Here is a 27,415-nt window from a genome sequence, read left to right as displayed (position 1 = left end):
TCTTTCTGAAAATATTCCTGCGTGGAAAGTTTGTCACAAGTTTTCAGGGCAGAGAAAGAAAGAGAAAAACTGCCTGCAATATAGGCTGTAATTTAAAAACCTCAACCGCCCCTACATGTCTGCTGATGTGTGTGTTAGTGTGTGTGCGTGCAGCGCCCTGTTTAATTTGCGACTACCTCTCCCCCCGTGTGAGTGTCACAGAGGGCAGCGTGTCTGAACCTTTATATCCATCACTTTCTACTTCCTTCATCCCATTTTTTGATCTTTTCCCATCTCTGTCTTCTCTCCTTTTGCTTCAGTCGGTGAGACGATAATAGGTGTGTATGTGTGTGTGTGTGTGTGTGTGTATGTGCTCCTCCTCTTTAATTGCTAACTCTCTCTTTCTCTCTGCCCCATCACTAAACTTCCCCTACAGATGACTGCATGTGTCTAAATGTGTGGGTGGCATATCCATACATTTTACAGAAAAAATACATGTTTTGAAATGCGGAAGATCATCATCACCATCCCCAAAGGATCAGGTTGTCACCCTTAAACATGTTTTGAGTCACCTGCAATTTATATCAAACAAAAAAGAATTTAAAAGAAATGTCATACTTTTTCATCAGTACGCTTTGATATCCACATATAGAGTATGGCTCCAAAACTGAAAGTTGTGGCATACAAAGAGAGACAAATTAAAGGAAAAATCTGAATAAATGAGTGGAGAAACGAATGTAGATGCTTCTATACAGGTGAACCTCCAGCAGAGTTCAAGACATGTGTAGAATCTTTGCCTGTTCTGGCACTTCATAGATGACCAACACCTTGCTTAGACACTTTATGTTGTTTTTTTTATCCTTTAAATTGACACCCATCCATACAGTAGCTGTATATGTACAGCAGCTTTCACAATGTAGCATTTTCACATGACGCGTTAATTACCTTGCCAAATTGATGTGAGCTTTGATATTATAGATACAGATTAAATTAGACTTTCTCCCTAGATTTTATGATAATCATTAGAACATTTGTCTGCTGTATTTATTGGAGTACCATCAGTGCTAGAATATTTTTTATACTCCAGATACTGACATTCATTTGCTGTTTTCAGAGCCTTTATGCCTCATATCATGCCAGCTGAAGTGATACCATCTGATTCTTTCTGCGATTCATACCTGTGATATGACAGAAAAACATCAGATACGCTTTAGTGTTTTGTTTTTAAAGATGCGATAATTATGCAACTCCATCCAAGCATGCAACAGTCGATCCAATCTCATTTCATCTTAATCTCTCTGGTCTCTTGCTACTTTGCTTACCAGCTGGCTGACAGGTGGACAGCCACTCCTGACATGAGAAGATCTGCTCCACCCATAATACTTAGAGCTCGCCTCTGCATCAGGGGGGAAATATGAGACTGCGGCCATTGAGGAAACAACTTAGACAGCCAATCGGAGCGCAGCACATCTGGAGGAATCTGTCTGCAGGCCCAGCTGGCAGCACTATGGGAGACACCAGAGGAGAAAAGCAAGATGTTCGATTCAAAATGGCTGAATTATATATATTTTTTTAAATCTTCAGGTCCAGTGAGGCAAATTAGCAGACCCAACCTTTAGTCTTTCCCATTAGAACCTGCTTATTAAATGAATAGAACCGCGATTAAAGGAACAATTACCTTTGAAGGCAAGGATGTCTCTATATCTGACTTGAAGTTGAACAGCAGTGCAACTGAGTTGCCAGAGCCTCTGTCAGTGACATTGGCATTATTTTCCCCAGGAGTGCATTGAAATATTTATAAATGGTTTAAGATTTAGTGCTTGAATCCATCTATGATCACATTTCATAGAAGAAGAAGAAGTTGTAGCAGCAGTTTTAACCACTGCTGAGCTTCAGTCAGTAAGCAGAGTCTGAATCTGGAGTTTGCAAGCGCAGTGTCGGGTAAGCTAAACTAGCTGTCAGTGATAAACTTCTTGACCCAGGACACCCTCCCATTTTTGAGGAAAAGAGAGTTGGTCCATGCAAACTGCCAGATTAAACTCAGGGTGAAACTGGTGTTGTCTCTTCTGTCCTTCTCATGACCCTTTGCTTTTGGAGTTAAACTGAATTTTTCATACTTCATAATTTTCTATTAAATGCTCTACAAATGGAATCAGGTTTTTGAATGTCTACAAAGAGCAACACAGGGATAAAATATAACTGAGTGTTTCATGTGGAATGTGTTTGAATCAATAAGAAAAAAAAGGCTGATGATGTGGAGCTTTGCAGCCATCTTTGATTTCATACGCCGCCTGTCTATTCTCTCCAGCTACTTCAAGGCTTTAGCTCCTCTGCAAACATGGGAATGTAACTCTGCAGTGAGTGGGAGCTCTGCCATCTTTAAAACACGTTTCATCTCACTCGCCCCTCCTCCCCTTTCTGTCTCTGTCTTTCTATCTCTGTCGTTTGACTCGGGGAAGAGTTGAGGTGAAGTTGTCGGGAGTGTCCAACAATTACTTTTTTCTTGCACAGAGGGGGAAGGAAAAAAGCAGGCCTGTCTGTAGGCAGTAGGAAAAGAAGAGTTGTGCAGTTATTTGGGATAGATTAGTACACTGTACAAGGGCACAGCCAAGACCTTTCTGAGTTCTGAGATCCTTTTTCCTTTCCACCTGCAATATTTTGCTATTTTGCAGATACACTCCTTTACATATTTAGTGTTACAGGCAAATGCATCTTTAGAAAATATTGAAAACAAGTTATGTCCTGGTGATTTAAGTTGTAATGACATTGAGCACATCCCTGCATTTGTCCATAAAATGATGTAGGATTATGTTTATGCTATGTGTGTTACTTGCTGAAATGGACAGTGGGTGTGTAGTGTGAGGGCCACACTGAGTGATGTTAGAGTGGTAGTAGAGCAGATGACATGTCTGGTCATGTGGGCAGGTAAGAGCTGCTCAAAGAGAGATAGAGAGAGAGAAGCATAGAGAGAGAGAGGTTGGAATTAGATCTTTCACTTCTACTCAACTTCACACCTGCCTTTTGTCAGTCTAAAGCCGCAGCAGTATATTTTGTGTATGTTGTATGTGATCCACTTTATAGAAAATAAAGGCTTCAGTATTGTTTTGCTCAAAAACAACAACAGGTCAAAACTTAAACTGCTTTGAACTCTAACAGATTTCAGATGTAAATGATTTTATTTAGATTGTTCAGGGAATGCTTGGTGCATATGGTCTGCACTTGAGTGGAAAAAATGAAGCACGACACAAAACCAGCTTGGCTGCATTATGGGGTTATTATATTCATATTACACAAAATAAAAAGTTGAAACTAGAATGCCTTCCAAAGCAATAAAAAATAAGGCTGAAGTATCAGAATTGTTTAAAAAAATATCCGTGCGTAAAAATGGCAGAATAGAAATCCATTCCATTACAACTCCAATAGATCAAAGGGAATTCAACAGATAATCATACACTCTCCCTAAAAGTGATTTTTCCCCCAACGAAATCCAAAAGAGAGAAGACCCAGGCCCTCCCGGTGCCAACTGATGCCCATCTACGTATCAAAACGGGCACATTTTACGCGCAAACCTAAGCTGCGCGCAAGGTTGAACGTCCCGCGCCCGTATCTCCCCGTATACTGACAGTCCGGATTCACTGCAACCCGTAAAAGAGGGAAAAAACTTAGGCCTTCTTCTCCCTTTTAAACCTCGACGCTGTCCACGTCCTCAAAAAGAATGGATCTAATTAAAACGTTGCACTCGTCATCATCGCCAAAGTTTTGCCAAACGGTTTCTGGTGGAGAGGAGGCTGGGAGATGCAGGACCACATGACTGACTCCGAGCTGCAGAGGGATGGGAGTCAGATTGGGTTTCTCTTCTCTCATTGGCCGGTGGGCTGACTTTTGACACGCAGACCAGGGACCCTCCTGCCGTATAAATAGGCCCGATAGAACTTTATTATTCTAGCATCAAGGCTGCAGGCTTCTGCTAAGTTTGGAGTTACTCTCGTCACCACAACTGTATGCCTGCTTGAAGGTGGTTTAAAAACAGGGGCTCAGCAGCACAAGGAGTCTGCATGTCCATTTAGACATGCTCAGCTTTGTGGATACCCGGATTCTGTTGCTGCTTGCAGTAACTTCATACCTAGCATCATGTCAATGTAAGTTTTAATATCTGCTCTTTTCTGTGATGGATATTTTTTTCGGGTCCCACTGCTTGAGGATCTTGCGCTTGGCTTTTGTTTGGGACTTACATCAAGGTCAACCAGAAGACAGCTCAAAGCACTGCTGAATAAAACTCAACGGATTGAGTTCGTGCTGAGGATTCTTCACTTTTTTTTCCAAGGATACAATAATTATCATTTGTTTAGTTCCCGAAAGGGAGAAGTTGCGCTCCTGAAAAAAGTTTTGTCGCTTTGAAAGAAGTGTAAAGTAGTCGTCCTAGTGTCTTTTCAAAGCATATAATGCATGTAGAATAATCAAAATAGGTTAAATAGGGATTTTCTTTAAGTTGTAGGATGAAAAAGTTTGGGGCGTTGTACTTATTGTTCTATCCAGACGTCCAGGGAATGAAGCTTTATTATAGGAAACTGCAATGACTCCCCCTGGTGGCCGTGGATGCAAACATCTTCTTGGCACCAATTTTGATTTTCTCCTCCATCGAAAGAGACAAATCTGTTTCTCAAAGCCAAAGTAGAAATGAAACTAAATGTTTACACAAAACGGTATTTCTAGATTTTGTTTAACTAAATAGCCTTTTATATGACTGCATTTACAGTTAATGCCTGCATAGTTTAATGCCATTTCAATCACAAAAGATTTAATGAAAAGATTCTAAGATATGCGTTTAAGTTGATGCTTTTTTGCAACGTTTTCAATATTAAAAGTACCTCAAATGGGGAGATGAACAGTCTTACATCACTTTGAATGTGCGCCGCCCCGTGGTCCAGATCTGACATGACGTTTTAGAGTTCATGGGGAGGTCCCAGCTGTGCCCAACCCAGCCATGAGCAGCTGGTCCAGATTCAGAGGGGATAGCTGATGTCCAGTTGCACTGATGAGTAATACCTGCAACCAGGTGTAGATACAAAAAACAACCAATCAGTCAAGTGAAGGATACAGTCATCAGATGATCATAAACAACACCTTTTAAACAAATTTGGAGAACAGAAATCAGTCTAATTGAGATAAAATTCACTCATTTTCAACAGTCTCAAAATGTGTCTTTCATTAATATTGTAGCATTAATAACAGATGTCACAATATTGTAGTTCTTATCTTGTTTGCAGCAGCAAGACAACTATTCCGGTCCCGAGGGCATGAACTACCTGTTCAGGCCTGTTAGCAGTCACAGCCTAAATATAAGTCTGGAATGCTATATTGAACACTGAGATTCACATTCATTACAAAGTTAGACATTTTGAAGTGTGCAGTGATTCACACACCGTGCAGAGATGGATTTCAGCTAAACTTTTCGTTGGGTTGAGACGTGTCATACAGGAAGCAGTTTGTTAGAAAAAAACAGTGTGGGAAACTTAATTGTTTTAGAGATGACAGAAGCATTTGCAGCATGTCCAGATACAGGCGATACTTGATGGCCCAGATGGAGGTTGACACCCTCAGAAAACACATAAAAAGTCTAGATTTCTATTTCACATTGAATATTCTTTAAGTTGCGGTTAGTTCTGCATAATGGAGATACTCCTTTCTCGGTCTACATTTTTCAAGACTTTTTTCTCATGCAGAGGAAAAAAACACTTTAATCTAACATATAGGAAGAGGTTAACACATTGAAGAAGAATAGAGATGGATGCAAATGACACTGTTTCTTTTTCAGGTGAATGTTTTGTTCTAAAAATGCCTATCATGTTTTAACGGAGTATTCCCTTTTCTCTCCCCACCCTCCTCTTCTCCCTCTTCCTCCTCCTCATCTCTCCAACGCCACAGACTCGGTTAGTACATATGCATGCAATCATGACAACAACATTTCTTAAATATAGCTGTACCTTGTCACTTTTGCCTTTTTGCCTTCCAAAACTTGTGAAATGTCCCACTGAAGAAGACCTTCTCTTTTCTTCTTGACTGTTTGAGCAATCTCAACGATGGCAGAGCGTTTTCATTTAGGAATTTCTACCCCTGAACAAAGTTGTTTCTCTTGAGTTTTCTCCCTTCCTGTCCATGAATAGGTGAGGGTCCTATTGGCCAAAGATTGTGTCAATGAAAGCTAAAACTGCAGTGCTGAGGCACCCGTGGGGCCTGGTACAAAGGATCCTTTCTAAGGACAGCAGAGAGGGGCAGAGGGAGATTTGCCCCTAACTGCTGGCTTTGAGTCAGTTTGAAGCCTTCCTCTGCTCCTTCATTGGGATTTAAATTAAGGAAGGAAAACCTGGTCTCAGATCAGCAACTAAAAGTTGAGATATTCAGTTTAGATTGAACAGAGAAAAGAAAAATATTGAATTAAACTTTTATCAAGACCCCTGATCAAAGACGAAATAGTCCCTGATGAGTGTTTCTTTAAATAATTCTGCTCATAATTGAGATTGCCAAAAATAAAATACCTGACAGAATATTTGCAGCTTTAGCAGCAGCATTTTAAAGTTTTAAAGGTGCAATACGCACTGTGTTCTTCTGGTAGTATTTCCGAACTTTACTTTGTACATGGACCAACATTCTCTTACTGCTAAGAGGTTGTTGAGTCTGCTTTGGGACACTTCCTTGCATTGTTCCTTTAAGCATCTCTGTGCACATTTTCATCATTTATATCATATGCAAATTGCTCTGCTCTGTTTTAATCTTAATTCCTGTATCTGCATGAGCATGCTCCAGGTATCCTTGTGACAATATCACAGCGATATTTTGCATGCTGAGTTATTTTATTCACAATGGAAACTCATCATCATGATTATGCAAAAGTTAAGGAGGAGCTATCTTAGGCTATATTGAACTGAATGTTCAATATAACCTAAATGTTAAATGTCATAAAGAATCACTGAAAAGACTGAATAAATAAATCTTACATTTATTTATCTTCTTTTCTATTTAGGGAAGCCTCAAGGTGAGCACATAATGTTGTTCTTATGTGTCTTTAGCACCTAGAGTGTGGCATATCAGACACAGGAAACAGAGTTTAAGTTAGAAAAGGTATAATGGCATCATTGAGATGTCTAGTCTAATCACTGAAATGTGTTTTAACTTTCTTGTCCTCCCTCTGTAAGGTCAAGTTTGTTTGTGTACACATTTTATATATATAAACATATACCAGATCATTTAAACACAATTCAAATGTGATTCTTCTTTGCCTTTAGTTACATTTAACGTTGCTTTAACGTTTAACGTTTGCTTGAAGAATAGTGTGGAGCTAACAGATTGTTTAAGCCTTACATTGAGCCATCTGCTCTGTGTTTTGGGTTGACTGAGTGATTTTTCTGCCGCAGGGTCCCAGAGGAGACAAAGGACCTCGAGGTGACAGGGTAAGCTGAAGTGAAACTCTGCTGCTTTTGATGAAATAACAGTTGTTAAATGTGTAATTTAAGTGTATAAATGTGGTATATTTATGAAGCCTCATTGGCTCAGTTTTTGTTGACATCATTTGACCTCCTGACCTCAGTAGGCCACACCCCTTTGTTTATATCCCCATAGCCCTTGTGTTTACAATGATAACTGTAATGTGAATAGATATGATAAATGCTATTTAAGATATTGTGACCTAATTTATTTAATTACAATTGTATTTTTAAACAGTAGTACTGTTTTTCTTCAACAATACTGAAATTAAATCTCATCATGCAGTATATTACAAGAACACATTAACATATACTACAACAGCTGCTTTATCTGTTTAGCTATGTATCTGCTGTGTAATGTGACTATTCATTTATTATCACAAGAAACAAGCCTTTCAGCTACTGCGGGGTTCACTTCATAGCAGCATCCTCAGCCATTAGCGGATGTTCATTCAATAACTTTGTTTACTCACGATATATCATCTGTGTTTTACAGGGTCCTCAAGGACCTAATGGAAAAGATGGCAAACCCGGACTCCCTGGCCCCCCTGGCCCCCCTGGTCCCCCTGGACTCGGAGGAGTAAGTCTACTGTTTGTATTTGCAAAATAACCAGCCTGGCCTCACAGTGTTTATCTCAAAAGTGGTCAAAAATGTTGTATTGGCTTTAATTTGGCTGCCAGTATTATTTATAATGCCAACTCAGAATAACATCTTTATTTGATGTATGAATGTGACCCACATTCAGCACATTCAGGGATCTGCTGCTGTGTCACGAGATCCATGAAACACATTCCTGATTTCTTTTATAACTGTTGACCTCACTGCCTCATTAATGATGTCATAACACTGTGACCTTTGACCTTACGTCCTTTACCCATACGACCCCACAACCTTCATAAGAGATAAAACATGGTTGATACACAACTAAGCTACAATAGTTAAAGCTAAATCCCTTTTAAGTAAAAAATGCTTGCTTGCAGTTTATGTTAAATCATTTTTTATATGCAAAAAGGCTCCTATTTGTGTTAGAAAATGCTTTTTTTATGTTTGATCATTGTATCATAACAAGTTTGTAGTATGTACATCTAATCAGTGCTTTATTTTTGTTGTTTAACAGAACTTTGCTGCTCAGTATGATGGCGTTAAGGCTCCTGATCCCGGCCCCGGACCCGCTGTGAGTGCCCCTTCCTCTTTCTCTCACACACACATGCACCAAAGCATACTAAGGCCATCACACACATTGCCACACATTACACTGATCCATGTCAATTCACAGCACTATTCACCTACAAACTCCAAGCTATAAGCTGTCAATTATTTTTGTGCATTTCTCTGTATTTTGATTCTAGTTCTGTTACAATTGCACTGATGCCTAAGGACAATTTTATTTAGTGTCATCATGAATTGTTTTTCTCCTTCTCAGGGTTTGATGGGACCCAGAGGCCCACCCGGACCTCCTGGACCCCCTGTAAGTTGACATTTTCCCATAGTTCAATTGTCTGATCAATCAGCCATGAAATAACAAAAACAATGTGTTGTTGCACTTGTTATGCTGTCTACATTATGACTAACTACTATGCCTCTTATCATTTAATAGGGACCTCAGGGACACACCGGACACCCTGGTGAGCCTGGAGAGCCTGGACAGACAGTAAGATTATCCTCCAAAATATTCACAATAATTCAAATTATTAGAGCTGCAACGATTAGTTGATTAATTGATTAGTTGCCAAATATTTAATTAATCGCCAACTATTTTGATAATCAATTAATCATTTCAAGTTATTTTTTAAGAGAAAAATGTCCAAACTTTATGGACCAAACAACTAATCAACTAATCAAGAAAATAATCGACAGATTAATCGATAATGAAAATAATCGTTAGTTGTAGCCCTACAAATTATTACATTATATCATCTGTGAAATCTTATCAATGCTCTGGTTTTCTTTCCAAGGGAGCTCTTGGTGCTCGTGGCCCCCCAGGACCTCCTGGTAAAACTGGAGAGGATGTACGTATACATTCATGTTTCTACACAAGCACATTTTTGGAGCTATTTTAGTTTTAAATGTTTTGTCTTACTTTTTCCCTGCTTTCCTGGGATTGTATTGAGTTGATGATATAGAGGTTGTCATTGGTTCAGTTTCAAATGTTAAAGGCTATTTTTGTTGACTCACAGGGTAACAACGGCAGACCTGGCAAGCCCGGAGACAGAGGTACCCCCGGCCCTCAGGTAAGATTTCCACCAAAACACCAAACACAACCAGTGACATAATGTGACATTCTTATTTAAAGTAGTAAATTAGTTGAAATGATCACCTTCTTGAAGGACATACAGGCCGCAAACAGATACAAAAGGTGAAGTATGCCTTAGTAATTAATACTCTCTTTGTTTTGACTTTCAGGGTGCTCGTGGATTCCCCGGAACCCCTGGACTTCCTGGAATGAAGGGACACAGAGTGAGTGCTGATCTTTACCTGCTGTTTTACCTGCTCTATAATGCTCACTTGAGTCTCACTGGCTTGAGGCAAGCAGCTGAAACTGCGCCAAAAAAGAATAAAATGGAAGAAGAGAGACATACCTGTGCTTTATAAAAGTGGACCTTATTTTCTGGGAGCAGTGTTCCTCATAACAAGTGACACTGGGAGTCATTATGGACCTGACCTTCTTCTTCCTGTCTCCTGAGGAGCTAGAAATACGAAAGTGCTTATTGTCTTACATTAAACATCTGTTGACTGGATTGACAGAAAGTAGCAAGCCTTACTGCTGTCATCTTTGATGCCACCTCATAGATGTTATGGTGTCTTCCATATAAACCAGAGCCAGATGATAAACGTCCTGTGGAGCTAACTTTCCTTCAAGTTTCCCATGAGACTTTGGATGTCTCCCCTCCTATATTCTTAACAGGGCTAAAAAAAATAATATTCTAGTTCTTCCCCTGAGAACTTGGATCATCAAACACAGATCCCTATCTCCTCATTTGATCCCTAATATTTTCCTTTCGTGGCTTATCTCTAGAGTAGTACACCACCATTTTTGATGTTCTACTTACCCCTTTATTCTAGATGTTCTAGACTATTACCAGTTATGTGATATCAGGTAGCCCTTACCACTGTAAACATCTTCCATCATCTTGTTCTGTGTTTGTTTCAGGGTTACACTGGTCTGGATGGACGCAAGGGAGAGCCCGGTGCCGCTGGCCCCAAGGTAAGAAGGGCACTATCAACAAATGTTGCCAATGAATGCATTTAATTATCCCAGTTTCTTCTATTTATGTATTGCTTTTGGTAAGTTTTGAATATCCCAGAAGAGTAGATTAGTTTCTGTTACAAGTTTTGTATTTGACCTATTAACCTATAACTTTGAGACACTCATCACCCCAATCCACCTTCTCCTGCCTCTCTATAGGGTGAGCCCGGTGCACATGGAGCTGCTGGAAGCCCTGGACTTGCTGTAAGTTCTTGATCAAGCTTCACCATTTATGCACAAAATGTGTTTAGTAATTATTACTTCTACTCATTCACCAGAATTCATCCTTTTGCCATTATATGATTGGAGTAAGGACATTTTCCTGATCTCTCTTGCTTTCTATGTATCTTCCCTTCAGGGATCTCGTGGAATGCCTGGTGAGAGAGGTCGTGTTGGCCCTGCTGGCCCTGCTGGTGCTCGTGGTGCTGATGGCAGTGTTGGACCTACTGGCCCCGCTGTAAGTATCCAACCCCTTTTACCTTTTATATTATTAGATTAAAGCATTTTGTTAATAAGTAACTCAAGAGTTAGATAGAATTAGACTAGCACCCATGTTAGACAAAGATTAGTTTTTTAAGCTTTAACCTGAATGTGAACTTTGAGCTGTATGACAGACATCCTGACATCATGTCTGCTGTTCTTCTTCATAGGGCCCCAATGGTGCTGCTGGTCCCCCAGGTTTCCCCGGTGGTCCCGGCCCCAAGGTAGGTCCAATGTCACTTCCTGTTTAGGTTCCTGTTTAGGGTCACAAAAGGATACAATTCTCATTAACACACAGTATAAGCATCATTCAGAGACATATCAATCTCTTTCTTTATATCTTTTTGATGCATCATCTATCATTGTTCATCATACCAATAGCTTATTGTACTGTATAGTATCCCCAAGGGAATAGTTCACGCACAACAGCTCCAGTAAATATTTTCATATTAAGTGCAGTACTGCTCACACTATGACACCAATAGCCACCAGGTATCAATGAGACAGTGTTTGATTATAGATGTGTTTGGTCTTTGACAGGGAGAGATTGGACCTGCTGGAGCTACTGGCCCATCTGGACCTCAGGGAGCTAGAGGAGAGCCCGGTCCCAATGGTGCTGTTGGCCCCGTTGGTCCCGTCGTAAGTACACAAACATGTTTCTGCCATGATTCCCCTGGTCACCTTCCTGTCACTTGTTACCAGGCCTGCAACAATTAGCACAAGCGCGTCTTTTAGTTAGTGTTTGATTTAGACTCCCTTGATTTTCAAAAGATATTTGTTCCAAACAAGATCAGTCAATTTTAAAAAAGTGTAATTCTAATTAATCAGAAGATGGACGTCTATCGGTGCGTTATGAGTATCATGGCACAAATAATATGGTTTGCATTTCTTTTGTTGTCTGTTGTTATGTCCATTAAGTTATTGCTTAAGTTGCTGAAGATCTGTAAGCAGCCCTTTACAGTAGTTACATTTTGATGTGTGATACTATCACATATTAGTTAAAAGTTAAAAAGTTAAAAGTTAGTTTAAAAAAAGTAAAAATAACATTTTTTTTAAAAATGTAATTATTTTGTTGCAATACATTTTACAGTCTTGTTTAAATTTGTTTTGATAAGATTCCCTGTTTTCTTGTCCTTTTTCCCTAGGGTAACCCTGGTGCTAATGGCCTGAATGGAGCCAAGGGAGCTGCTGTAAGTATTCAAGTTTTACCAGAAGTGCATGTGTCAAAGCTCATCTAGGGTCACCTACAGGTTACAGCAATCAGGCCTATGCCATGCTACACACACAACACACACATAATGAGGTTTTTTTTTTACATTTTACTGATAGCAGTATTATTATTTTTTCTATTTAGATTTATCAAAATATAGTCTCTATTAAAAATATATGATGATAAATCCAAAACAGCTCAACTGGGGGAAGAGATAAAATAAAGACAATTTTTCAAGTTAAGTTGTTGCGTGATGCTCACCTGTCCATCATGGCTGTTGTTTAGGGCACCCCTGGTGTTGCTGGAGCTCCTGGCTTCCCCGGACCAAGAGGAGGACCCGGACCCCAGGGTGCTCAGGGTGCTCTTGGTGCTAGAGGCCTGGCTGTGAGTACACATTCACAAAAAACATCCACAAAAATAAGTATACACACATATTCATATAATGCATACACCCTGATTTATGATTGTTCTTTTCAGTAATTGTGTCTGTTTATCTGCATCTATTTTAGGGAGATCCTGGTGCCCAGGGTGTTAAGGGAGACACTGGTGCCAAAGGAGAGCCTGTAAGTTTTAATCATATCCTGATCATGTTTTTCTAGTGCATTTATTAAAACTATGTCAAACTGCAGCTGCGGACATCTGATTTGATGGTGCCCTTCAACTTCTCTGTTGCCTTCCTTAGGGTAACGCTGGACCTCAGGGAGCCCTCGGACCTCAGGGTGAGGAGGGCAAGAGAGGACCTACTGGCGAGCTTGGTGCCACTGGCCCTGCTGGAAACCGTGGAGCTAGAGTAAGTACAAGATCAATGTTTGTGATGGGTGGTATTGTATCCATACAGATCCGAAACCAGAGCCATGTTACCTTGGATCACCTGCTAATGCCTGTGTGTGTCTCCTATAGGGTTCTCCTGGAAGCCGTGGCATGCCTGGTTCTGAGGGAAGAACTGGCCCCATTGTAAGTGTTCAATAAACAAATTTCATTCCATCAACGTGCTGTCAGCAAACAATAATATAGTCAAAAATATAGTATAATATAGTCAACATTCACTCATGTAGTGAAACTTCCTCTTCATTTCTCTTCCACTACTTTGTCTCCTTCTCACAGGGAATGCCTGGTGCCCGTGGTGCTACTGGCTCAGGTGGACCTCGTGGACCCCCTGGAGATGCTGGCCGTGCTGGTGAGCCTGGTGCTGCTGGTCTCAGGGTGAGTCTTCTGCTAAATTTTGTTTTTGAACAGTAGTGTAGGGGTCTGATCTCTGTGTGAGTCACAGAGACATTCAAAGTGAGAAAGAGGAGGATAGGCCTGTGGTCATTTGAAATAGCTGTGTTTGAATAGTTTGGAGATGTAGTGGTATAAGGTCATGAGTACCAGGCTATTGTCAGATGTGAACTAGTCTTTATTTGGAAAAAATTAGTTGCTCGTAAAACCCAAGATTCAATGAAAGGTAGTTATAATTATCTCTAACCTGAGCGACTAGCCGTAACAGTACAAATTAATGACAGTACTTATATGACTGACCAATATTTTTTTCCACAGGGTCTCCCAGGAAGCCCCGGAAGCTCTGGACCCCCAGGAAAGGAGGGACCTGCTGTGAGTAAACCTGAATTTTACGAATAGAATTTATCATAAAACTTCCTGTATTTTATTTCAGTCACACACACATGGTGCCATTGGTCTCATTCTGTCATGTTTATGATCATGGTTGCTCTAATGAATCCAATTAACATCACTTCCTCCTCCTACTTCCTGTTTCCTCCTTCAGGGTCCTGCTGGACAAGATGGCCGCACTGGTCCTCCCGGCCCAACTGGACCTAGAGGCCAGCCCGGAAACATTGGCTTCCCAGGACCCAAGGGACCCTCTGTAAGTAGAAACAAGGCCACAATTGGACCAGGAAATTATGATGTGAAATGATATGTAATGTTTTTCGTAACAAGTTCATCATAACTGTACTTAAATGACCTTTTACATCCTTCAGGGTGAGGCTGGCAAGCCCGGAGACAAGGGAGCCACTGGCCCCACTGGACTGAGAGTAAGTCAAATGATACCCAGCAATTGTTTCCTATTTTTCACTGATTCAACTTTTTAAAAAGAAAACAACCTTAATATAATTTGCCATTATGGAAGCCATCCATTGTCTGTTATTATAACATGTCACCATGTACCTGTCTCTGTGTTTAGGGAGCTCCTGGACCTGATGGCAACAATGGAGCCACTGGAGCCATGGGACCTTCTGTAAGTGTGCTCACATACATACACCTTGGTAGCATTAAATGTAGTAGTAGTTCACCATTTTTCTGACAGATACATAGAATATTCTTGACTCTGTTGCCATAACCATCAATTTGTCTTTTTTAACAATGGTCTTCTCTCTTTCTCCCAACAGGGCGGCCCTGGTGAGAAGGGAGAGCAGGGACCATCTGGAGCTCCTGGCTTCCAGGTTTGAATCCATCATCTGTCACTATATAAACCAGCAATATAGACTAATTTTAACTTCCAGTGTTGTTTTACCCAGTACATCGTTTTACTGCCCTTCAGGACAATGTTTTGATTTGCTGTTATCATTTACTGAAAAAATTAAAAAATCAATTCTACAGCCAAACCAAGCTTGATGCACCAATCATCATCTCATTGTTAACAGAGCTAAGAAATGACCCAAAAAGAAACATATTCACAAACACAGAACAAACTGCAATTCCATGTCAGTAGCTACATCAAAAAAGATATCCTTGGGGGCTTTATCAACACTAGAAAACATTGGATATATCATTTGTATTTCAGTATACTTTTTAGACAGCAGTATTTTTATAAATGTTACTATTGATTCCACTGGTGCTGATGGTGCGTTTTGATATTTACAGGGTCTGCCTGGCCCTGCTGGACCTGCTGGAGAGGCTGGCAAGCCCGGAGATAGAGTAAGTAATACATAATAACAACGCCAACAGTCAAAAGCGCATGTCATAGATGAACAAAGCAATAAATTGTTGAAGTTACAGTGCATCTTTAATGTATCCATTCATGTATCACCATTCAGGGTATCCCAGGAGACCAGGGAAGTGCTGGACCTGCTGGTGGCAAGGTACGTTTACCTGTCACCGCCTTTGTTTTCCAGACCACACAGCTACTTATAGTGCCTTCTTTATATTGCTAGATTCCATTGAGTATTCACCTTTTCAAACTTAAGAAGCACAGTGTATGTTTACATCAAATGAAGCCCATAGCTGCCAGTGCTCTTTTATTTCCTGGTTGGCTCACAGATTTTCTATTTCAGTAAGATGCCCGAACCTCTAAAATAGTTATGTAACAAAACAAATTCTTCCAAACAAAGAATTTCACTCAGATTACTTTTGCATACTTGTGATGAGGTATACACACACAATAGACCTTCCACTGACTTCTTCTGTGTGTTCCTCAAGGGAGAGCGTGGTAACCCTGGTGCTGCTGGAGCTGCTGGAGCTCAGGGACCAATTGGACCCCGTGGACCCGCTGGAGCACCTGGTGCCGATGGTGGCAAGGTAAGGTGGGCTGGGGAAAAACCTGTTTATAGATGATCCTCAGACATATAGATAGAGTGCACTGCAGAAAATGTTATCCACAGAAGTTTTTAATCAAGTCTATATAAATTATTTGGTGCCTCAGATAAACACAGCTGTATACTACAAAAAGGGTTGGTCATATGCACAATAAAACAGTGTCAGATCAATAGGAGCAGATGTTTCAGAACCATCTGTGTTTGATAGCAAAAATGAACCACGGTTTGCCTTGTCTGTTTCCAGGGAGAGCCTGGCATTGTTGGATCTACTGGTGCCCCTGGACACCAGGGACCCGGTGGCATGCCTGGTGAGCGTGGAGCTGGTGGTGCTCCTGGAGGCAAGGGAGAGAAGGTATGTGCGAAAAATCTATCATCCACAAGATTGGCAGGAGTGTCTAAAAATATCTTAATCTCTAAAAATAACAATGTGTCAAGTTTAAACAAAGTGACTACTACTGTTAACACCTGTTGTTGAAAATCGATTTCCTCTCTCTCATTTAGGGAGAGCCTGGACACAGAGGACCTGATGGCAATGCTGGCAGAGATGGTGCCCGTGTAAGTTTATATCTCCTCTTTAGGCTATCAATATGAAAATTGTAGCCATTCATTCTATTAGTTTTAGTACAACCAGTCTCTTGGTCTTAGCGTCCTCTCCTCTCTTTTTCTAGGGACTGCCTGGACCTAGTGGACCCCCTGGACCTACTGGAGCTAATGGTGATAAGGTACGAAGGTGATATGACAGAAACCACCAGAATAAAGGTGTTTAGGGTGACACTGTAACATAGACAAATATCACAGAACTTTGTTGCAATTTAAAAATGGCTGCCACCAACATTATTCAACAATATGGCGGACTAACTCCCATACCAGTGACCATAAATGTACCCACAATAGAAAACCATGAATACATGATTTTTGAGATCACATCGCTGTCATGAATTCACTTCCTGGACTAACTGAACATGGCTGCTCCATATGCTTAGACCTGTCAGTCCTCTGTAGCAGAAATTGTGATTACCCCCCACACAGTGTTGTAGAGTAACTGAAGCTAGAACCTCAACACTGCCGCCTGATGGCCATTTTATAATATTGCATCAATCACTCACCTACTTAATTAAAATTACATGAGTAACTTACATATTAATAAATGCAGGAAGCAAAAAGACAGATTTGATACATGTTAAAATATTTTCTTCTTTTTCCTGCAATTTGTAGCAGTTAAGGTTACCGATGCTGTGATATTTATAGAATCAAAAGAATTACCATTTGTAGTATTCATATAAGCTGACTAAGTTTTTTAATTGACTAAAGAGGGAAAAATATTAAATACTCAGAGGGCAGCAAATGTTTTGTTCATTTTTCTAGATTCTACTGTTATTAGTATATATGTTATAAGTACATTTCATACAGTGCTGATGTTGACAAAAGGTTTCTCACATGCATATAAACATATCTGCTCTGCTGACCCTCCATTGCTTCTCTCCTCTAGGGTGAATCCGGTGCCTTCGGAGTTGCTGGCCTCCCTGGACCCCGTGGAGCCCCTGTAAGTAGCTGTGGCTCACTTTCCTCATATTAACGGTTATCAGTTACTGTACTATACTCACCCCAAATGATCTGTGGACATAAATATCAAACAGATAGCTAAAAACCACACTAACATGATGCTTTTATGGCTTTCAAATCAGCCGGTTTCTGACCAACTGCTTGTTGTCCACAGGGCGAGCGTGGAGAGGTTGGACCTGCTGGAGCTTCCGGATTCGCTGGACCCCCTGTAAGCAAGCGGCCAATCACCTTGCAATATAATACACCATACACACAACCTGTTTGAGCTGCAGGATATCACTTAAACTCAAATCAACACACAAATACTGTACATAAGCACATACAATTGCTCAGATGTTGACCAAGCCCTATTGCTCCACATCCCTACAGGGCGCTGATGGTCAGCCCGGTGCAAGAGGAGAGCGTGGACCTGCAGGAGGAAAGGGAGAAGTTGGCCCCTCTGGCCCTGCTGGACCCGCTGGACAGTCTGGACCTGCAGTTAGTACCATTTACACAAATGCACTTCATCAGACATCAGACAGGCTTTAAAATAGGACCATAGTGAGACCATTTGCTTCTCTAGCCTCTAGCTATGCTAATACCCTCTGGAATAACACCCAATAACACAGGGATTGTTTAATTTTGTTTATGAGTTCTGATGAGATTTTCCTCTAATCTTCCTCTGTATCTAGGGTCCTTCCGGCCCTGCTGGACCCATGGGTGCCCGTGGAGACAATGGCCCTCCTGTGAGTATTTAAACATACAAATAATTAATTCCGGATGACACATATTGCATCCATAAATACTGCCCCCTCACTCACACATAGACACACACACACACCACATATTCTTGATGACAGCTCCATAATCTTTGACTGTGTGTTTTTGATGTCAGGGTCTGACTGGTTTCCCTGGAGCTGCTGGCAGAGTTGGTGCTGCTGGTCCCGCTGTGAGTATTGATTTTATATTTTAAATGATTAACATTTGACAAACATACAAACACACATTGGATACACTGAATTACAATAACCATCACCACCATACTTATACTTTGTACCCTCTCACCCCACTTAGCCAAAAAAACACACACACACACACACACACACATCTGACATTAACCCACTCTCCTCCTCCCTCAGGGTATTGTTGGACCCCCTGGCCCTGCAGGTCTCGCTGGTAAGGATGGTCCCCGTGGTCTCCGTGGTGATGTTGGTCCCGCTGGTCCTTCTGGAGAGCAGGGTATGGTTGGACCACCTGGTCCTTCTGGAGAGAAAGGACCTTCTGGAGAGTCTGGTTCCCCTGTAAGATATAGCCTATACTTTTTTTCCTGTCAAAATTATACAATTTAGAGGCATCCAATCACAGCTCATACAAACAACTAAGCTTATATCTGTATTGTGCTCATATAGACCCATCAATCTCCATTGACAACTCATTTGCGTGTGTTTGCTTAGGGTCCTGCTGGTCAATCTGGAGCCATTGGTATGCTTGGAACTCCAGGATTTGTTGGTCTGCCTGGAGCTAGAGGAGATCGTGGTTCTCCTGGTCCTGCTGGTCTGTTGGTAAGTACAAATGAATATTGATATTACCCCTAAAGGATTCACCTGTACTATGACTACCTCAGAACTATGTTACCATATCATACATTACCATACCAATCAAATCATTAGAATTGTCCCAAATATGTATTGGCAGTAACATTTTACCAGTTCGAACAATCAACGCATATTTGTGAAATTACACTCACACTGAGCTGCATGCATGCAAAATGTACTGTATGCATCAATAAGAAATTCTTCACAAACATGTATGTATTATTTAATGTTTACAATCACATGCCCATTTGGTAGGCTGATTGAATTAACACATGCACCTTTACTCAAGGGAAGATCTCCCAGAAAGTCGAAAAGACATTGCATACACATCAGTTTAGGTATAGTATGGAGTCTATGATTGTGTTTGATCCAGTGATTTTCTCTTTATCCTGTCATAGGGAGATGTTGGTAGAGTTGGACCTGCTGGTCCCCCTGGAGCCCGTGGTCCCTCTGGAAACATTGGCCTGCCTGGTATGACCGGACCCCAGGGAGAGGCTGGACGTGAGGTAAGGATTTAACATGCCAATATAAAGTGGTCCAGAAACCTGTAATAGTGACCTGTGAAGAAAGTATTAAAATATCCCATTTGAGTAGAAGCACACTGAACAAAGTACAATTTCTTGGTTTAAAACTCCACAAAGACTACTCCATGAACTAACAACAACTTGACATGGCAGCCTGATATAAAGCTATAACAGGAACCTGAATGTGAACTGCAGTATTCTTTGCCATTCACAGGGTAGCCCTGGTAATGATGGACCCCCTGGCCGTCCTGGTGCTGCTGGATTCAAGGTAATGTCCACTCATACACCTTAAAGTATGTTTGTACACAGAACACATTCATACATGCTCTGTATGTACCCTTTCCCTCCATGCTTAGGGAGACCGTGGTGAGCCTGGACCCAGCGGTTCCATGGGACTTGCTGGAGCCCCTGGACCTGCTGGACCCACCGGAGGTGCTGGAAGACCTGGAAACCGTGGAGAATCTGTAAGTATCAACAGCAGCCCATTCTCATCACTGAAATTGGCATTGACGAATAGCAACAGGATACACAACATACCTAATCTACATTTGCTCATTTCAGTCTTTGTTTTATTCTCATCTTTCTTCATCTCTAGGGCCCCTCTGGTCCCGCTGGACCTGCTGGAGCTGCTGGAGCTAGAGGCGCTGCTGTAAGTATAGTTAACAAGTATAGTCATAACAATAGCACATAGAAAATTAAATTGTTAAGTAGCACAAAACATTTTCACCTGTGCATGAAAATTGTATCCTGTTCTAGCGACATGATGGTTCTTGCAATGTGCGTGTGTGTGTGTTCTAGGGACCCGCTGGAACCCGTGGTGAGAAGGGAGTTGCTGGAGACAAAGGAGAGAGAGGCATGAAGGGTCTGCGTGGACATCCTGGTCTGCAGGGAATGCCTGGACCTTCTGTAAGTAATGGCATACCACCATGATGCACAAATAACACACAGTCACATGTACCTCAGGGTCGTCAGATGTTGTATTTGCATTAGCACTATGATGTAAACATTGCATACAGGGAAAATCTTATTAACATTGTCACTACGATGTCATTTATTGATGTGGTTTCTCTCCTCTCAGGGACCCTCCGGTGACACTGGACCTGCTGGTGCAAACGGAGCTGCTGGACCTAGAGTGAGTGGAATCTTCATTACCCACAATACACCAGTGGTTAGGGTAGAAACTCTAGCAAAGCCATTGTGTCACTTATCCAAAATCTAAATTAGGACAACTGACTCCAGGTCAGCAGGGCAGATTTATATAATATTAACAGAGGAGGTATCCAAGAATTTTTCATTGTAATACGATCAACTACATTCATGCATAGTCTATCCCGATGTAACAGAACACGTACTACACCTGAATCTGAATTTCCTCTGTTGAATCACTAAAGCACCACAGGCAGGGCATATTGTAATTTGTATATATGATGCATATGTATGATACAATATATATGATGATCTCCTCTTCAGGGCCCTGCTGGACCCCACGGACCCCCTGGTAAGGATGGTAGAGCTGGCGGTCATGGTACTATTGGCTCCCCTGGTGCTCGTGGACCCCCTGGATACGTTGGCCCTGTTGTAAGTACACTGTATTTGGTCATTTTGTAAATCAGACAGTTTAGCTCTCTTGCCTTTTCCATCAACTGCAACTGTGATCTGCATATCAATCCCCTCTCTTATCTATCTCAGGGTCCTCCTGGATCTCCTGGTCTGCCCGGACCTCCCGGTCCCTCCGGTGGTGGATACGATGTCTCTGGATACGATGAGTACAGAGCTGATCAGCCTGCCCTGAGAGCCAAGGACTACGAGGTTGATGCCACTATCAAGTCCCTCAGCGCTCAGATCGATAACCTGCTCACTCCTGAGGGATCCAGGAAGAACCCTGCCCGCACCTGCCGTGACATCAGACTCAGCCACCCTGAATGGAGCAGCGGTAAGTTGAAATTCATCTGATAGCACAGTGGGACAACTATTTTCCCCCACATGTAGTAAGAGCTATATTCTTTATATTCTATCATTTTGACCCTCTTTTCTTTCTTCCTTGTAGGATTCTACTGGATTGACCCCAACCAGGGCTGCACCAATGATGCCATCAAGGTCTTCTGTGACTTCACCACCCGTGAGACCTGCATCTACGCCCACCCTGAGAGCATCGCCCGCAAGAACTGGTTCAGAAGCACCGAGGGCAAGAAGCACGTCTGGTTCGGAGAGACCATCAACGGTGGTACTGAGGTGAGCAACTACAGAGGGGAGGCACATTTGATTTTATTTGAAATAAAGGGGTTGTAATACACTTGTGTATGTAAGACTGAAGTAGTAACATCTATTGTTTCCTCGCTGCAGTTTACCTACAACGATGAGACCCTCAGCCCCCAGAGCATGGCCACCCAGCTGGCCTTCATGCGCCTGCTGTCCAACCAGGCTAGCCAGAACGTCACCTACCACTGCAAGAACAGCGTTGCCTACATGGATGGTGAGAGTGGCAACCTGAAGAAGGCTGTGGTGCTCCAGGGCTCCAACGATGTGGAGCTGAGGGCCGAGGGCAACAGCCGCTTCACCTTCTCCGTGCTGGAGGACGGCTGCACTGTGAGTAGCTCTTTGCTTTTGGTCATTTTTTATGTTAGCTTAATTGCCTCAGTTTCATTCTCTCTCATGAGAGAGACAGCAGACATCAGAGTAATATTAGCCTTTTGCCTGGCTCTGGCGCATTAACAGTAATGTTAAGCAATATGCATTATCACTGGTAAATTAACTGCTAAATAAATGCAAATTTACTGTCATCAGACAGAGCTCATTTCTGTCCCAGAGCTGTGTGATGTGTATTGCTTTGCATATTGCTTTGTGAATGCTTTGCCACAGTGCCTATTCTGAAATTCGGTCTCTCCTTTTCTTCATCTACCCCTGCAGAGACACACTGGTGAGTGGAGCAAGACAGTGATTGAGTACAGAACAAATAAACCATCTCGCCTGCCCATCCTCGACATTGCACCTTTGGACATTGGTGGAGCTGATCAGGAGTTTGGTTTGGACATTGGCCCAGTCTGTTTCAAATAAATAGACTCATGTTAAATTAACACCAAAAAAGAGAGAAAGAACGAAAAAAGAAATCTCTGCCCTCCTTTCTGTGTTGTTTTTTTATACCGAATGCTGATTTCTCTCTGCGCATCCACTTGCTTAAGATGGGCAACTATCGGAGAGGACTGAAAGGACTGAACGGAGCGTTTGTGCAATGCAAATTAATACAGCAACCCAAAGGGACGCAGGAAAACACCTTGTTGTGGGACATCATGTCATCCTTTTGTAAAAAATAAAAGAAGTGTAATAAAAACGCTGAAAGTATGCATCACTTTGTGGTCTTTGTATATCTTCCAAAGAGGAGGTTTAAAACCACAATTTCCATGAAAATAAGGTTTAAACTACCTCATGCCTGTACGTAAAGAAAATACTATTAACAAAACCTGGGTCCACAACCGAGATGTTAAGACTTCTAATGCTTCAAGCTTTGTCCCGTATCGGAAGGTGCTCAGTTACTTGAAGCAGAGATCTATGGTGCTAATATGCAGCTGTGGAGCAAACCACTTTTTACTGTATTACTTTGTATTGACGTTTGAGGAGTCTTGCATCGTCCCCTGATACTCCCCCACTTTAAGCAGGTGGAACCTGATGTCTGGTTTTTGTTTTTTTTTTTTAATTTTGTTTTGTTCTTTTTTGTTTTGTCTAGAAGTTTTTTTTTCGTTTGTTTGTTTGTTTTGTTTTTTTGTTCAGGCTTTTTACTCTTCAAATCCCACACAGTGTTCATACTGACAGCACATACTTCATCCAATTCTGAATGGTTTTTAGGCGGCCTCTCTCTCTCTCAAAAAGTGACACCACAAAGTCTATTGTACCTATTTTGTATATGTGAGATGTTTAAATAAATTGTGAAAAGTTCTGAAATAAAGCATGTCCAATGTTCCAAAACACACTACTCAGTGACTTAAGTGCTTTCATGTTTTAATGACACCATTGAAGGTGTGTCACTGTATTTTGGTTCTAGTTTGGCTGATGATTCACATATCATCATTGACTTAAACATCTTCCTATTTTGGAAGCACAGCCATATCCTAATTTACCTTCCCCCCTCTTCTTGCTTTTCAATAGTACATCCAATTTCAATGTACAGTAAATTCCTGTGTACACTGTCCATGCCAATGTGTGATTACTAACGTGCATTGTTTCTTGTAAATATGCATCCTCTGATGTTGCTTTTCTTGCATATTACAGCTTTTGCATCCAAATAAATTTCTGTGATTTGGATCAAGGCTTGAATTGCAGTGATACATGCACACAATTATTAGTCAGGCTCAATATGGGAACATGGCATTCCTGCAGAAATTACTTTTTTTTGGTCACTTTTTCAGAGAATAAGAATCAGGTTGAGTTCAGTGTGTTGAAGGAACTGGAATATGCAGACTTTGTGAAAAACGTCATTTAATTATACGTCCACATGGAGGGAGCTCTATTCAGGGTGAGCTGCGGGAAACAACGCAATAAAAAGTCGCCTGCAGTACTTTCTATAACCACTAGAGAGCAGTGTGGCAAGGTTTTTTTGTTTTGTTTTTTTTCATCAGCAATACAATTTAACGTACCTTAAACACACTTTAGAGACTGTAAAGTTGGAAGGAATCAAGAGTGCTGCTCAACCGCTCTCCCCACCCAGATTTTCATAGTCAGTCCAGTGTATTCAAATTACTGCCACCCCACTGGCAAATAAAATCTGAGATACAAACTCACAAGATGCATCTAGGATCTATGGCTCTTCAATGTCTTTCATGCCCAGAACCAATGACATTAAAACCACAGATTGGACCTTTAATGGTACATACATCAGGCTACAAACATACACTGTAATATTCTTTTACATGAAGATGGCAACTTAAAAACCATTTTGTTGATGTTGATGATGTAACAATTTGTTTTCAGTTGTATAATTTACCTCCATCTCTGACCGAATCTAAACCTGCTGATTTACAGCTCCAGCTAACACTAAACAGGTTGCTCTACAAATTTTCATGGACATCTTCAGCCTTTTATAAAAGCATATTGTATGATTGCACAGTAGAGATGCCAATATAACTTTCATTCAGCTCTGAAATTAGAAAGAACATTTGCACATATACATCTCAAATAATAGTTGTGGGGCAAGGAGTCCTTTGTCTGTCACACCCAGCTGAAGGAATACAAGTCAAGCAGCTAAGAGTGTATAAATAATTTGACAGCAGAGTGCAGAGTGAAGTGTTGGACTTCAAAAATTGTCCCAGCATATTTACAGAACAAGAACAGGGGATACAGTATGCTACTGACACCCAGAGACATGTCGGATATCTTTGATGCTTTAAAGGTCTAACAAAGATATGTTGTAAAGTGTTGGAGCATCAGGTGAGAGTGTATTCAGAGCTCAACTGGGTTACACAAACACACACACATATATCACAAGGCACAGAGCACAGTGCACAGTGCACCCCACACACAGATTACACAAAACAAAGTGCAAGCATCTCAGTGAATAAACAACTCAGTACATTATATAAGTCATTCAAACACAGTAAACACTAAATAGTGCTAAACAATGCTGGCAAAGAGTTATATTAGACTGAATAAATGTATTTAAAAGAACTAAATCATTTCAAATTATAAATTAAATTTAAATAAAAATTTGAAAATAAAATACAATTCAATTAAATACATGTAAATTATAATGTACATTCTATTAAAATTAATCCATCTAAGCAATATCATTAAATCATATTAAATTGAAAAAAACATAAAAATTGCATTAAAAATAGCAAAATAATATAACAAAAAAATTAAATACATTACATGAAATTAAATTATAAAATCAACTGTCTCTACTGTGGACTTTATATGGACACATATTCAAATTAAATTAAAAATTGTATAAAATGTTAAGAAAAACTAAATATTTGATTTAATAAAATCAAAATGAGAAATTAAATCACATTAAAAAATGAAATCATTTTTTCATTTTAAATATCAAATTAAAAATGAAATCAATTAAATTAAACTACATTAAATCTGATAGATAAACATTGATTTGTTGATTGAGTAACTCATTTTTTGGGGTAATTCGACAACTAGCACATATTCTACAGGCAATCCATAAATCGGCCAGCTATGTCCAAGTAGTGTAGAAATGTGCAAACATTTTCACAACACTGACATGATGAGGTAAATATACCTGCAGCATTTATCTGATTGTGAGCAACATATTGCATCACCAGAGTGTGGGACTGCCTCTAACTTCTCTCATACAAAAAACCCACTTTTAGCCCTGACATTTTTTATGAATTACTTATACAAAAAACTTAAGGAGTGCTAAAGTTAGGACTGACACGCTCCCTTATTCTTAGGAGTTTCTCCTAACTCATAATAATAATAATAATAATAATAATAATAATAATAATAATAATATAAAGTTTATTTATATAGCATTTATCAAAACAAGCAATCACAATATTTTACAAGGCAGAGATAAAAAAGAACAAAAGATAGAATACAATGCCAGATACACACACATTCCCACATATATATCAATAAAACAATTATAAAATAAATGACTATCTACATATAAAACAAATCAATAAATAAAGATTATAAGGAAGCCTTGTGATAAAAGTGAGTTTTCAAAAGCAACTTCAAAGAAGATACTGCATTTGCAAGTGTGAGATTCTCAGGCAGGTTGCTCCATAGTGGTGCCCTGACAGAAAAGGCTCTGTCTCCTTTAACCCTCAACCTTGCATTAGGCACAGTTCTCAAACTGCATGCAGGTTGATAAGGGGAAAGTAGCTCTGAGATGTAATCTGGGGGCAAGCCATGAAGTGCTTCAAATGCTATAATCTTAAAATCATTTCTAAAACCAACTGGCAGCCAGCGTAAAGACATTAAAGCAGGAGTAATATGGTCTGTTTTCTTGGTTTGTATCAAATGTCTGGCTGCTGCATTTTGTACAATGTGAAGTCTGTGAATTGGTCTGTGATTTATGCCAGTTAGGAGGCCATATGGCCCTTGCATGGCTGTAGCAGCTCACAATAGACATTGCTTGGCTATAAATATATACATATTTTTGCAATCAAATATTTAATGAGATGATAACACAGTCCACAACCAAAAGCACAACTTTTTTGAGTGTAATAACAATAACAGAAAGCAAATACTTATAATACGTATAATTACGTATAAATACGTATAATTTACCTCCAGCTCTGACAGAATCTAAACCTGCTGATTTACAGCTCAAACCTGTAAATCAAGGGCAACCTGTTTAGCATTAGCTAAACAGGTTGCATATTTGTGTGGACATCCTCGGCCTTTTATAAAAGCATGCTGTATGTTTGCACAATAGAGACGTCAATATAGCCATCATTCAGCTCTGACATTACAAAGAACATTTGCACGCATAAATCTCAAACAATAGTTGTGAGACAAGGAGGTGTCTGCCTGTCACACCCAGCTGAAAGTATATGAATCAAGCAGCTAAGGGTGTGTAAATAATTTGACAGCAGAGTGCAGAGTTCAAAAAGTGTCCCAGCCATTTAAAGAGCACGGGCAGGGGATAACAGTATGTTGCTGACACCCAAAGCCATGTCAGATATCTTTGATGCTTTAAAGGTCTGACCAAGATATGTTATAAAGTGTTTGAGCATCAAGTGAGAGTGTAGTCAGAGCTCAACTGGGACACACACATATCACACAGCACAGAGCACAGTGCACAGTGCACCCTACACACAGATTACACAAAACAAAGTGCAACTCATTGTCATGCATCT

At 40.5% G+C, this 27,415-nt stretch overlaps 1 protein-coding gene and 1 long non-coding RNA gene across 3 annotated transcripts; one reads left to right on the top strand and one right to left on the bottom strand.

Annotated features, from left to right (window-relative positions):
- Positions 1-770: 770 nt before the first annotated feature.
- On the bottom strand, positions 771-5,898 carry LOC122969548. Its single transcript, XR_006399040.1, has 3 exons — positions 4,848-5,898; positions 1,302-1,484; positions 771-1,157 (listed from the first exon to the last, which is right to left on the bottom strand). It is a non-coding gene; the product is annotated as an uncharacterized LOC122969548 (long non-coding RNA).
- Positions 3,916-23,553, top strand: col1a2 (collagen, type I, alpha 2). 2 transcript variants are annotated; one of them, XM_044335297.1, is made up of 51 exons: positions 3,916-4,118; positions 5,905-5,909; positions 7,001-7,012; positions 7,392-7,427; positions 7,957-8,040; positions 8,579-8,635; positions 8,885-8,929; positions 9,059-9,112; positions 9,417-9,470; positions 9,639-9,692; positions 9,865-9,918; positions 10,613-10,666; positions 10,868-10,912; positions 11,067-11,165; positions 11,359-11,412; positions 11,729-11,827; positions 12,334-12,378; positions 12,684-12,782; positions 12,908-12,961; positions 13,081-13,188; positions 13,299-13,352; positions 13,503-13,601; positions 13,935-13,988; positions 14,161-14,259; positions 14,375-14,428; positions 14,578-14,631; positions 14,783-14,836; positions 15,258-15,311; positions 15,431-15,475; positions 15,813-15,911; positions 16,173-16,280; positions 16,430-16,483; positions 16,597-16,650; positions 17,418-17,471; positions 17,646-17,699; positions 17,861-17,968; positions 18,163-18,216; positions 18,366-18,419; positions 18,610-18,771; positions 18,925-19,032; positions 19,464-19,571; positions 19,804-19,857; positions 19,946-20,053; positions 20,185-20,238; positions 20,388-20,495; positions 20,668-20,721; positions 21,060-21,167; positions 21,279-21,522; positions 21,637-21,821; positions 21,933-22,175; positions 22,497-23,553. In XM_044335297.1, exons 1-51 carry the CDS (start codon positions 4,049-4,051, stop codon positions 22,641-22,643), a joined length of 4,071 nt encoding a protein of 1,356 aa, XP_044191232.1. In that variant the 5' UTR covers positions 3,916-4,048; the 3' UTR covers positions 22,644-23,553. The 2 variants fall into 2 exon arrangements, with proteins under 2 accessions (XP_044191232.1, XP_044191233.1); XM_044335298.1 differs by lacking the exon at positions 7,001-7,012.
- Positions 23,554-27,415: the final 3,862 nt, after the last annotated feature.

The sequence above is a fragment of the Thunnus albacares genome, chromosome 19 (genome assembly GCF_914725855.1).
Source record: "Thunnus albacares chromosome 19, fThuAlb1.1, whole genome shotgun sequence".
NCBI classification, from domain to species: domain Eukaryota; kingdom Metazoa; phylum Chordata; class Actinopteri; order Scombriformes; family Scombridae; genus Thunnus; species Thunnus albacares.
This window is presented reverse-complemented; position numbering and strand designations above follow the sequence as displayed.

Excerpts from the sequence above, each read along its gene's own strand:
- col1a2 (XM_044335297.1), top strand. The coding sequence starts at position 4,049 with ATGCTCAGCTTTGTGGATACCCGGATTCTGTTGCTGCTTGCAGTAACT. Across the intron at positions 14,429-14,577 it reads CTGGCCCCACTGGACTGAGA|GGAGCTCCTGGACCTGATGG; the intron begins GTAAGTCAAATG and ends CTCTGTGTTTAG. Across the intron at positions 14,837-15,257 it reads CTGGAGCTCCTGGCTTCCAG|GGTCTGCCTGGCCCTGCTGG; the intron begins GTTTGAATCCAT and ends TGATATTTACAG.